Source organism: Nerophis lumbriciformis, linkage group LG34, assembly GCF_033978685.3.
Source record: "Nerophis lumbriciformis linkage group LG34, RoL_Nlum_v2.1, whole genome shotgun sequence".
Classification (NCBI taxonomy): domain Eukaryota; kingdom Metazoa; phylum Chordata; class Actinopteri; order Syngnathiformes; family Syngnathidae; genus Nerophis; species Nerophis lumbriciformis.
This window is the reverse complement of record NC_084581.2, coordinates 8,905,751-8,919,962: the sequence shown is the minus strand read 5'-3', so window position 1 is coordinate 8,919,962 and position 14,212 is coordinate 8,905,751. Positions and strand designations below refer to the sequence as shown.

The 14,212-nt window shown below is 42.1% G+C and overlaps 1 protein-coding gene across 1 annotated transcript in view; it reads left to right on the top strand.

Annotated features, from left to right (window-relative positions):
• The window catches only part of plcb1l (phospholipase C beta 1-like), a 331,247-nt gene that overhangs the window by 257,682 nt on the left and 59,353 nt on the right, over window positions 1-14,212 (top strand). Inside the window, 1 exon segment of the mRNA XM_061929877.2 lies at window positions 986-1,070. Coding sequence (XP_061785861.2) covers window positions 986-1,070 — 85 coding nt within the window.

The window sequence follows — 14,212 nt, the reverse complement described above, 5'->3', positions numbered from 1 at the left end:
AGAAAAAAAATGTATTATGTTTATAAACTCAGGAAATATGTCCCCAGACACATGAGGACTTTGAATATGACCAATGTATGATCCTGTAACTACTTGGTATCGGATTGATACCCAAATTCTTGGCATCATCCAAAACTAATGTAAAGTATCAAACAACAGAAGAATAAGTGATTCCTACATTTTAACAGAAGTGTAGATAAAACATGTTAAAACAGAAAATAACCAGATATTAACAGTAAATGAACAAGTAGATTAATAATCTATTTTCTACCACTTGTCCTTAATAATTTTGACAAAATACTGTAATAGAATGGAAAATGACACAATATGTTACTGCATATGTCAGCAGCTAGATTAGGAGCCATTCTTTGTTTACTTACTACTAAAAGACAAGTTGTTTTGTATGTTCACTATTTTATTTAAGGACAAACTTGCAATAAGAAACATATGTTTAATGTATCATAAGATTTTTTGTCAAAATAAAGCCAATAATGCAATTTCTTGTGGTCCCCTTTATTTAGAAAAGTATCGGAAAGTACTGAAAAGTATCGAAATACATTTTGGTACCGGTACCAAAATATTGGTATCGGGACAACACTAATGTGAAGGGTTTGTAGTTACTTTGCTTCACTTTAAAATTTTAAAATCAAAACTGTCTTTACCTTGTTTGTCATCCTACGTGTTTAAAGTAACAATATGTGACAATATGACCCTTAAATAACAGCGTTAAAGTTACGTGGATGCCACATTATCTTGTAGCAAGGAGAACAGTGTCTCTAATTGCCACAGCGACCGCCTATCATCACCTACTTAGGTGTTTTGTGGACCAGCCAGGACACCTCTTTTTGTTTTCAACACATTATATAACCGCATAAAGGTGGGCCCATTGTGTCCTTTCAGGGGCTTAACTTCTTCAGCTTTAGTTTCTGACTGCTGCTTTTAATTTCTTGAGTAAGTGATTTCCTGATGCTGTTTGACTTTGCAGACCCAAGCAGCAGGCCAAGATGGCTGAGTACTGCCGCTCAATATTTGGAGACGCTCTGTTGACAGAACCTCTGGATAAATACCCCGTGAGTCCTGCCTGCACACACCACACAAACACAAACACGTCATGGCGCACGTACAAGCCATAAGGGCTGTGTAGATGTTATCGTGTGTCCTTGCTGCTCAGCATATTGTTCATGCACGTCAACACACAATAATGCACACAAGGGACTCCTTCCTTAAAACACAAACAAATAGCGTTTAGTACTATGTTTTGTGTCAAATGGTGTATAATAATGTGTAATCCATGTCTTGAGTGATGTATTCCCTGCCAGTGCGCACACGTCTCGCAAGTAGCATCGCATTGACAGTTTATGTAGCATTCGGCAAAGTGTGCTCGCACTCTTCCGCCTGTCTGTCACACTTCTAAATGCCCCCCCGCCGACTCCAGTTCATATTTCTACATTTGTCTCATCCTTACTGCTGAGGAATCTCGCCTTTTATCAAGCGAACAGCAGCTGCGAGCGATAGCACGTTCAGACGACAAAAAGCGCTCTAATCTAAACGTGGCTTTTTCTTGGCTGCCCTTTATCAGGCGCTCCTCTGTTGCCATGGCGACCAGGCCAACCAAAGCTTGCTTTGTGCCTTTGTAGCCAAACACATGACGTCGCCAAGTTAAATCGTCTGCCGGTGAACGTGTAAAAAAAAAAAAAAAAAAGGTGAAAGCGATGGCACCCCTCGTCTTCCCACCTCCTCTGGCGCCCATGTAAATGGAATGGGATATGAGCACTGGACGTCCTTGCTGGATGGATGGCAGGCAGCTGGTAGGCTAATGTGGCCAGATTGGTTCCAGCTGAGCCCCGAGTGAAAATAAAGAGGATCCAATAAATAAACTCCACAAAACTGTCATTTATTTTTAAATGCTGCTCTCCGGGAATTTTTGTTTCCTATTCATCAAAGAAAAGGTCAAGCAGATTCATCTTAAAGGGTTTCTAGTCTACATTTAAACTTTTCACATTTACGTCTAAAATGTTGTTCTTTTGCTCTATGTTAGTGCTTCTCAAACTTTTTTTTTTACCAAGTACCACCTTAGAAAAAACTTGGCTCGCCAAGTACCACCAAAATGACTAACAGTAAAATACGGTAGCAGAGTAGGCCTAAATATTCATTAAAAACAAGGCAGGGGTTTTATTTAACAAGTATGTTTAATATTTTGGACAATGTAACATTACACACAGTTTGAACAGTAACACTGTGTTTGAATATAGGACAATAAAACACAGCACTTTAAAGGCCTACTGAAATGCGATTTTCTTATTTAAACGGGGATAGCAAGTCCATTCTATGTGTCATACTTGTTCATTTCGCGATATTGCCATATTTTTGCTGAAAGGATTTAGTAGAGAACATCAACGATAAAGTTCGCAACTTTTGGTCGCTGATAAAAAAGCCTTGCCTGTACCGGAAGTAGCAGACGATATGCGTGTGACGTCACAGGTTGTGGAGCTCCTCACATCCGCACATTGTTTACAATCATGGCCACCAGCAGCAAGAGCGATTCGGACCGAGAAAGCGACGATTTCCCCATTAATTTGAGCGAGGATGAAAGATTTGTGGATGTGGAAAGTGAGAGTGAAGGACTAGAGGGCAGTGGGAGCGATTCAGATAGGGAAGATGCTGTGAGAGGCGGGTGGGACCTGATATTCAGCTGGGAATGACTAAAACAGTAAATAAACACAAGACATATATATACTCTATTAGCCACAACACAACCAGGCTTATATTTAATATGCCACAAATTAATCCCGCATAACAAACACCTCCCCCCTCCCGTCCATATAACCCGCCAATACAACTCAAACACCTGCACAACACACTCAATCCCACAGCCCAAAGTACCGTTCACCTCCCCAAAGTTCATACAGCACACATATTTCCCCAAAGTCCCCAAAGTTACGTACGTGACATGCACATAGCGGCACGCACGTACGGGCAAGCGATCAAATGTTTGGAAGCCGCAGCTGCATGCGTACTCACGGTACCGCTTCTGCGCATCCAACTCAAAGTCCTCCTGGTAAGAGTCTCTGTTGTCCCAGTTCTCCACAGGCCAATAGTAAAGCTTGACTGTCATCTCCTGGGAATGTAAACAATGAAACACCGGCCGTGTTTGTGTTGCTGAAGTCGGCCGCAATACACCGCTTCCCACCTACAGCTTTCTTCTTTGCTGTCTCCATTGTTCATTGAACAAATTGCAAAAGATTCACCAACACAGATGTCCAGAATACTGTGGAATTTTGCGATGAAAACAGACGACTTAATAGCTGGCCACCATGCTGTCCCACAATGTCCGCTACAATCCGTGACGTCACACGCCCACGTCATCATACCGAGACGTTTTCAGCAGGATATTTCGCGAAAAATTTAAAATTGCACTTTAGTATGCTAACCTGGCCGTATTGTCATGTGTTGCAATGTTAACATTTCATCATTGATATATAAACTATCAGACTGCGTGGTCGGTAGTAGTGGGTTTCAGTAGGCCTTTAATCAAGTGATTCTTTGGCGTACCACTAGATGGAGGCCGGGTAACACTAGTAGTACACATACCGCAGTTTGAGAATAGCTGCTCCACATGATGTGAAAGTGTAGTTAGTACGAGAACTTCACAAGATTTCCACTAACTCTTCCTCACAACTTAAGGAAGTCCGTGTATGACGACTCGCTAAGTGATCAGCTGTAACCGACGACCGTTGCTCAGTATCGTTTATCGATTTTCTTGAGAACGGAACGGAGCCCTATGTTGGACTCGTAGCACAACGCGTCACTGTGAGCCTGGGCAAAGATGAGTAGAGTGGCCAAAAATTGTACTCAAGTAAAAATACTGTTACTTTAAAGTAAAGTGACTCAAGTAAAAAGTAAAGAGTAGTCATCCAAATAATTACTTAAGTGTTCAGTGAAATTACTACTCAAATACCAAATAACGGGTGAGTAACTTCTAATTTATTTAGTAGCTCTATGTGTGTGCATATGTGTGTGCGTGTGACGGGGAGAAGACGCAGTCAAAGTGGAGGCACATAAACAAGATTGCCCACAAAACGGCGCATCCTGAAGAGACGGTCAGACAGCGGCTTGAAAACAATCTGCAAAACATAATCTATGCAAAAATGCAAAAAAGAACCACCATTACATGTTATGTAGCCCACAGGGGAGTGTTTTACATGGAGAGTAAAGATCATAATATGACCCCTTTAAGTAAATGTAACAAAGTAAGGCCAGGCCAGCAGTTAGCCGAGTCATTGCGCAATCCATGGTGAGGCTCAACTGGCTGGTGATCACCGCAAGTCTCTTCTCAGTATTTGAACGGCAAATGTGAAAATTCAGCGATTTTGAATAAAAAATAATTTAAAACTGGTGAAGTTAAATGGAAAATAACTTTATAGTATAATTATGGATACATATAACAATTTAATTTTTTTTTTTCTTTTTACATTTTTTTTCTTTGCATGATGGCACGTGAGGCCCCGCCTCACCTGCCTCCCCTGACTGCACGTCACTGACTATTAGCACGTAATCGCTCTAGGCGCCTTGTCGCTCCGCAGCTTTTAACGCTGCCATGCTGTCCAACCATAATAGAATAGGCGTGGTTGAAAGAGGATGCTGCCGAATTAAATGTTTGAGCCAGGAGGAGAAGAATGCAGATTTAGCCTGTACACAAGGTGAGATTTATGCAGTATTTAATGAGAAGAACTGTACTATGAAGGCCAGAATAGTGACTCGCAAACATGTGCTTTATGTAAGGACTTGATTCGACAGTTTTAGTGACATATTACATGATGTGACTCCAATATTCCAAACCAAAATGTTGTACGCTGGGTTGAATACATAAGTTATTTTTATATCATGCCACATTTACTAGCTTACATTTCTTGACAAGCTTGTAAAATATATTTTAAAGAGTGTCATTAACACACACACACACACACACACACACACACACACACACACACACACACACACACACACACACACACACACACACACACACACACACACACACACACACACACACACAGAGCACAGACAACACGTTTTCTCTCTGTGTCTTTGGTACACGTAGTGTTTACATTTGAACTCAAGTGAACTGGAATGCACCAGAATTCACAGACTAAGACCCTTCTCTCAAACTTTTTTGGTTCACACCGGTGTTTGGATCACTATTCTCACTCTTTTTTTTTTTCTTTTTTTTTTTTTTTTGTACTTTATTTTATTTTTTATTTTCCTGTCCAGCTACTCAAGCAAATCGTATTGTTGATGTAGATGCCCATATTTTCTGTACAAATTTACTTTACAAAAGAGAAGTGTGGGATACTTCTCTTGTTGCCTTATTTGTATTTGACTTTATTAAATGGATTTATATTAACGTTTGGCGCAGCCACACCGGAGCAGGAGGGGATAGAAGGAGGGAAAAAAGGAAGACAGAGGGGGAAATTGTGGTGACAAGAGGAGATTAAGACAGAGACGACAACAACAACAACAACAACAAACACAACAATAACAACAGAACAGCATCAGCAAATAGGATATGTACAAATATGATACAAAAAGTGACAGCAAAGAAGCAGTTAGTGAAGTAAATATTAATAACACAGAAATGACAAAGAACATTATTGCACAACAAATTGAGCAATACAAATAAATACCAATAGAAATAGCACAGTTGATTATGAATAAAAACAATAATTACCTCTAATATCAACAATACAATTGTTTCAAATGCAACAATACATATATGTAATGATAACTTAAATTACAAAAGAAAGCAGATAAATGGAGGGGATGAAAGAGAAGCCAACTGTATTAACCTTGTAGATTGTTATAGTAACATTAGGTTAAGCTTTGTCAGTGTGCTGTGTTTTACCCAGTTTCCCTAGGGCAGGGGTTGGCAACCCGCGGCTCTAGAGCCGCATGCGGCTCTTTAGCGCCGCCCTAGTGGCTCTCTGGAGCTTTTTCAAAAATGTATGAAAAATGGAAAAGGATGAGGGGAAAAAATATATTTTTTGTTTTAATATGGTTTCTGTAGGAGGACAAACATGACACAAACCTCCCTAATTGTTATAAAGCACACTGTTTATATTAAACATGCTTCACTGACTCAAGTATTTGGCGAGCGCCGTTTTATCCTACTAATTTTGGCGGTCCTTGAACTCACCATAGTTTGTTTACATGAATAACTTTCTCCGACTTTCGAGGACGTGTTTTATGCCACTTCTTTTTCTGTCTCATTTTGTCCACCAAACTTTTAACGTTGTGCATGAATGCACAAAGGTGAGTTTTGTTGATGTTATTGACTTGTGTGGAGTGCTAATCAGACATATTTGGTCACTGCAAGACTGCAAGCTAATCGATGCTAACATGCTATTTAGGCTAGCTATACAGGTAAAAGCCAGTAAATTAGAATATTTTGAAAAACTAGATTTATTTCAGTAATTGCATTCAAAAGGTGTAACTTGTACATTATATGTATTCATTGCACACAGACTGATGCATTCAAATGTTTATTTCATTTAATTTTGATGATTTGAAGTGGCAACAAATGAAAATCCAAAATTCCGTGTGTCACAAAATTAGAATATTACTTAAGGCTAATACAAAAAAGGTATTTTTAGAAATGTTGGCCAACTGAAAAGTATGAAAATGAAAAATATGAGCATGTACAATACTCAATACTTGGTTGGAGCTCCTTTTGCCTCAATTACTGCGTTAATGCGGCGTGGCATGGAGTCGATGAGTTTCTGGCACTGCTCAGGTGTTATGAGAGCCCAGGTTGCTCTGATAGTGGCCTTCAACTCTTCTGCGTTTTTGGGTCTGGCATTCTGCATCTTCCTTTTCACAATACCCCACAGATTTTCTATGGGGCTAAGGTCAGGGGAGTTGGCGGGCCAATTTAGAACAGAAATACCATGGTCCGTAAACCAGGCACGGGTAGATTTTGCGCTGTGTGCAGGCGCCAAGTCCTGTTGGAACTTGAAATCTCCATCTCCATAGAGCAGGTCAGCAGCAGGAAGCATGAAGTGCTCTAAAACTTGCTGGTAGACGGCTGCGTTGACCCTGGATCTCAGGAAACAGAGTGGACCGACACCAGCAGATGACATGGCACCCCAAACCATCACCCAACCATGCAAATTTTGCATTTCCTTTGGAAATCGAGGTCCCAGAGTCTGGAGGAAGACAGGAGAGGCACAGGATCCACGTTGCCTGAAGTCTAGTGTAAAGTTTCCACCATCAGTGATGGTTTGGGGTGCCATGTCATCTGCTGGTGTCGGTCCACTCTGTTTCCTGAGATCCAGGTTCAACGCAGCCGTCTACCAGCAACTTTTAGAGCACTTCATGCTTCCTGCTGCTGACCTGCTCTATGGAGATGGAGATTTCAAGTTCCAACAGGACTTGGCGCCTGCACACAGCGCAAAATCTACCCGTGCCTGGTTTACGGACCATGGTATTTCTGTTCTAAATTGGCCCGCCAACTCCCCTGACCTTAGCCCCATAGAAAATCTGTGGGGTATTGTGAAAAGGAAGATGCAGAATGCCAGACCCAAAAACGCAGAAGAGTTGAAGGCCACTATCAGAGCAACCTGGGCTCTCATAACACCTGAGCAGTGCCAGAAACTCATCGACTCCATGCCACGCCGCATTAAAGCAGTAATTGAGGCAAAAGGAGCTCCAACCAAGTATTGAGTATTGTACATGCTCATATTTTTCATTTTCATACTTTTCAGTTGGCCAACATTTCTAAAAATCCCTTTTTTGTATTAGCCTTAAGTAATATTCTAATTTTGTGACACACGGAATTTTGGATTTTCATTTGTTGCCACTTCAAATCATCAAAATTAAATGAAATAAACATTTTAATGCATCAGTCTGTGTGCAATGAATAAATATAATGTACAAGTTACACCTTTTGAATGCAATTACTGAAATAAATCTAGTTTTTCAAAATATTCTAATTTACTGGCTTTTACCTGTATGTACATATTGCATCATTATGCCTAATTTGTAGCTATATTTGAGGTCATTTAGTTTCCTTTAAGTCATCTCAATTCAATGCATATCTCATGACACACTATCTGTATGTAATATGGCTTTTAATTTGTTGCGGCTCCAGACAGATTTGTTTTTGTATTTTTGGTCCAATATGGCTCTTTCAACATTTTGGGTTGCCGACCCCTGCCCTAGGGCAACAACGTTAATATATGTTTGATGAAACGTGACTATGATTATTATTGTTACGTGACTATGCTCACACTTAAAGCTTACTGGCGTAGAAAACTCTGAAGAGTTCATTTTAACCAAATGAAAACGCGAGAGAGATAGGTCTCTGTCCACTTGCAAGTGGGTTCACTTGAGATCATCTGTGAACGCTACACTAACAAAAGACACAGATCATGTTAAGAGTGTTAAAATGACCAATGTGTCAGAGAAAATACTTTCTCCCTGCGTGTGTGTGTGTGTGTGTGTGTGTGTGTGTGTGTGTGTGTGTGTGTGTGTGTGTGTGTGTGTGTGTGTGTGTGTGTGTGTGTGTGTGTGTGTGTGTGTGTGCATCTCAACGGCGCTCTTTAAAAGAATATTTTACAAGCTTTTCATGAAATCTAAGCTACTAAAAATTAATATGAAATATAAACTACATATTTATTGCCAAATTGTTATCCTTATTGTCCACTGTCTGCTCTGTCGTTCACAAGTTGCAGACATTCTCTGTGTATGTTTTACACTTGAAAAGTGTTTTTCCATCTTAAACCTCTATTTATGTTCCAACACATTTACCCCCATATAGGGGGTGTCAAAAATGTTGATTTTTAAATGAAGAGTGATTTTTTTTTGTAATGATTTTTAATTGATTGAAAAAAATCAAAAATCAAACGATTTTTTTGTATTTTTTATTTTATCTGTCCTGTTCAGCCACTGAGGCAAATCATATTGTTGATGTAGATGCCCATATCCAGTGTTGGGTTAGTTACTGAAAACCAGTAACTAGTTACAGTTACTAGTTACTTTATTTCAAAAGTAACTCAGTTACTAACTCAGTTACTTACACCAAAAAGTAATGCGTTACTGTGAAAAGTAACTATTTAGTTACTTCTTCTACTTTTTTTTTTTAAAGCTCCCATTAATGCCCTTTTAGCCTTCATTTCAGTACTGTTATTGCACTGGAGAATAATACAATCTGTTGATCAACTTGACATACATTTGCATCACTGAACTCTGCTAAGCAATGTGCTCTACATACAACACACAAAGACAAAGATATGTTTCAAAGGGCCAATTTATTTCAGGCCAGAACAAATTGACAAAACTATTTTAAATAGCTGCAACATAACATACATAAGTAACAAACAGCATAATAACACTAACACTAACACTAACCACGTTAAACCCAGATTCCGAACTAACAAAGGTCTTAACTCATTCTCTTTCTATGCCACTTCAATATGGAATGCACTCCCAACAGGTGTAAAAGAAAGGGCATCTCTATCCTCCTTCAAAACCGCACTAAAAGAACACCTCCAGGCAACTACAACCCTAAACTAACACCCTCCCTTCCACATAATACCTCTTCGGATTGTAAATAATCAAATGTAGACACTTTTTCTTATACTTTCTGATCTCTCTCTCTGTGTCCACTACTTGCTGTACATATCCTACCAAGTCAGTCCTACACTGTTTCAATGTCCATTTCTCTGATGATGCAATTGTTGATGACTGAAGTGTTGATACCAACCAAACCTACCCCCCCCCCCCCCACCCCCTCCATATCCAACACCCCGGATTGTAAATAATGTAAATAATTCAATGTATATACCCTGATGATTATCTTGTGTGATGACTGTATTATGATGTTAGTATATATTTAATAGTATATATCTGTATCATGAATAAATTTAAGTGGACCCCGACTTAAACAAGTTAAAAAACTTATTTGGGTGTTACCATTTAGTGGTCAATTGTACGGAATCTACTAATAAAAGTTTTAATCAATCAATCAATCAACAACATAGCTGTATACCTGGCTTCACCTAAGGAAGGCACACGTGACATACACAGAGCCTAACCAGGCAGATTTGAATTGTTGTTTTGGGCAGGAGACGGGATCTTTGATCCAAGACACAACTTACATTTAACTAAAATGTTCTTTTCTTTGTGCTCGACAAAAGAAAAGAAGTGAGAATATCTCATACTTGCCAACCCTCCCGAATTTCAGTGCCTCTCCCTGGGACAACCATTCTCCAAATGTCTCCCGATTTCCAGCCGGACTTAAGGCACGCCCCCTCCCGGTCCGTGCGGATCTGAGTGGTGACAGCCTGTCGTCACGTCCGCTTGGCCAACCAAAAAGTAACCACAAAACACTATACCGTATAGTCGTATAGTGTTCGGTGGTTACTTTTTGGTTGGCCAACGGTTTACGTTGTATTGCGCACCCCCCTCCCCTCTCCTCCCCTTCCCACACCCACACGCACACACACAGAGAGCGCAGAGGATGAATCAGAAGCACGTCTCTGCTACGCTGCAATAAAACACACTCAGATCCTCAGTTTCTAGCCGATACTACATAAAAAATAACGCAAAATAACGCAGTAACGCATCACGTAGTAACGATAACTGAGTTACTGAATATAAAAAATAACGCGTTAGATTACTAGTTACCGCCGAAACTAACGGCGTTACAGTAACGCGTTACAAAGTAACGCGTTAGTCCCAACACTGCCCATATCTGCTGTACATATTTACTGTCATGTCTGTGTAATCATGTTTTGTTTTAAGTCATGTTTTGTTTAGTTTCTGGCTTTTCACTCCCTTGTCTTGTTTGCATGATTACCCATTAGTTTCACCTGTTCCACGTTTGGACTCATTGTGCACTCTTGTTTGTCACCATAGCAACCATTAGTTTTCACCTGTCACGTCACGCACATGTTTCACGTTTTGAGTCACGCACCTGCTTTCACTAATCATGTCCATAGTATTTAAGTTCATTCATTTTCTGTTATTCGTCCTGACGACATCCCCGCATTTATGCCCCCTGTCACACTCTGTCCATCTCTGCGCACTTCATGTCCATGCCAAGTAAGTTTGTTTATTATTGCCACAGTTAGTGTTTTTTGTTGTTCATAGTTTTTTGCCCCCGTGCAAGTCTTTTGTTTTCGTTAGTCAAGTTTGTACATCCGCCCTGAGCGCGCTTTTTGTTCTTTTGTTAGTGTTAAATAAATCATGTACCCACCTTCAAGCCTTGACCAGTCCAATTCACTTGCACCTCGGGAGAACAAACCAAGCCACAGTCCAAGTCATGACAGATGTCGTCAGCTAAGAAGTTCTCCCGCAAGATTGGACGAAGGAACGTGGGAGGTCCTGCGCGCCATGGAAGCTGAGACGCTCCGCTATTCCCCCACGGAGCGCAAGGATCTCATGTGGGGTCCGACCGGCAAACTGGTGCCGATCAGCTCCGTTTGGCCCGGGGACGTTGGCGCGTCATCCCAGCCACGGAAGCGCCGCCAAAGGCGAGGGACGCCAGGAAGAACATCCGCGAGCCAGCGGGACACGCCGCTCCCACAAGCCCCGCCCCCCAAGACTCATGCCCCGCCCCCCAAGACTCAAGTCCCGCCCCCGTCACAATTTTTTTCTTTTTTTCCGCCCACACAACCCCAGGTGGGGGGTAAAAAAACAACATTGTGGACAACTTAAAGGGGAAATTTCAACCCCCCTCCAGACCTCCCTCCGCCCACCCCTAGAGAGAGTTCCAGACCGCAGGGAGCGCGTCTGGTATCCGCCCCTTGAGGGGGGGCTGGGGTCGGGAGCTGTGTTGGTGGGGTGGCTCGGCATCACCATGCCAAGCCACAGCCTCCAGCACGGCCGCCACCACCAGTCTTCCGACCTGTCAAGCCACAGCCTCCAGCACGACCGCCCTCACCAGTCTTCCGACCCGTCAAGCCACAGCCTCCAGCACGACCGCCCTCACCAGTCTTCCGACCTGCCAAGCCGCAACCCCCAGCTAGGCCACCTCCACCTGCTCCAAGGCTAGCACCTGTCGCTGCTCCAAGGCTAGCACCTGTCGCTGCTCCAAGGCTAGCACCGGTCGCTGCTCCAAGGCTGGCACCTGTCGCTGCTCCAAGGCTAGCACCTGTCGCTGCTCCAAGTCTAGCACCAGCTCCTCCACGCCAAGACCAAGACCCTCCACGCCAAGACCAAGACCCTCCACGCCAAGTCCAAGACCAAGACCCTCCACGCCAAGTCCAAGACCAAGACCCTCCACGCCAAGTCCAAGACCAAGACCAAGACCCTCCATGCCAAGTCCAAGACCAAGACCCTCCACGCCAAGTTCAAGACCAAGACCCTCCACGCCAAGTCCAAGACCAAAACCCTCCACGCCAAGTCCAAGACCAAAACCCTCCACGCCAAGTCCAAGACCAAGACCCTCCACGCCAAGTCCCGCCAGTCGCAGCTCCAAGACGCCAAGTGCCGCCAGTCGCAGCTCCAAGACGCCAAGTGCCGCCAGTCGCAGCTCCACGACGCCAAGTGCCGCCAGTCGCAGCTCCACGACGCCAAGTGCCGCCAGTCGCAGCTCCACGACGCCAAGACCAAGACCAAGACCCACACCAAGACCAAGACCAAGACCCACACCAAGACCAAGACCCGCCATGCCAAGACCCACACCAAGACCAAGACCAAGACCCACATCAAGACCAAGACCCGCCATGCCAAGACCCACACCAAGACCAAGACCAAGACCCACACCAAATCATGTACCCACCTTCAAGCCTTGACCAGTCCAATTCACTTGCACCTCGGGAGAACAAACCAAGCCACAGTCCAAGTCATGACATTTACTTTAGAAAACAGAAGTGTGGGGTAGAATTTTATTACATTTTCTTTTAAGTAATATAGATATGTATCGGTGTTGTTTATCTTTTTTATGGAGGAATGTAGTTATTCATAGAACTGGCACTCAATATTATTGATTTTGAATCGAGAATCGTTTTGAATCGAACATTTATTCTGAATTGAATCGTTACCCCCAAGAATTGAATCGAATCGTGTGGTGCCCAATGATTCCCTGCCCTACCCCCACACGTTAAGAGCATTTGTGAACAGTTGAGAGTGATCTACAGGAAAACGCAAATTTTGTTGGTAAATGAAAGATGATAAAAGGTTATCATCACACTTCAACTTCTCTTACATGTAAATACTGTCAATTTGCGAGATCAGCATTGCAAATAAGAATCTGTTCTCAATGGATAAATAAAGGTTAAATAAGTATATATAAATATGTGTGAAAGTGAGGACGCCGGTGTGTTTCTAAGAGGTTTGAGCGTCATAGACAGGGGGGAGGAGTATATTTATAGCTAGAATTCACTGAAATTAAAGTATTTCTTATATATATATATATATATATATATCAGTGACGTGCGGTGAGGTTCATGGCTGGTGAGGCACTGACTTCATCACAGTATCTTATTCACCATTTGATTGGCAGCAGTTAACGGGTTATGTTTAAAAGGTCATACCAGCATTTTTCCCTGCTTGGCACTCAGCATCAAGGGTTGGAATTGGGGGTTAAATCACCAAAAATTATTCCCGGGCGCGGCGCCGCTGCTGCCCACTGCTCCCCTCACCTCCCAGGGGGTGATCAAGGGGATGGGTCAAATGCAGAGGACAAATTTCATTACACCTAGTGTGTGTGTGACAATCATTGGTACTTTAACTTAACTTTAACTTTACACATACAAACTGTAGCACACAAAAAAGCACATTTAATAAAAAAAACGTTATTATGGTCTTACCTTTACTTATAAATAAAGTCCATTCGCCGCTGTTGTGCTGGATTAATGAACCCCCTGACGGGTGTGTTATATCAACTAAAGCCCTCACTTAAACTTTCCACGTGCAAGATTGAATCTATTTAAAAAAAGTGTAACCGAGGGTTTATAAATGTCGCCTATACTGTATGAAACTACAAAATAACAAACACGGAGGCTCCAGTTTGCACGAGGACCACTTTATTTACCTTCTTTCAAAAACCTCCGCTCCACTACAACATGTCATCACTTCCGCTCTTGGCGCCTTCAAAATAAGAGCTCAAGGCATATACTGTATAACAGCGCATAACAGGAACTTAACATCACAAATAGGAAAGCCCATAAAAATAGGTTACAAAAGTTATTTAATAAGAAGCCAAAAAGTG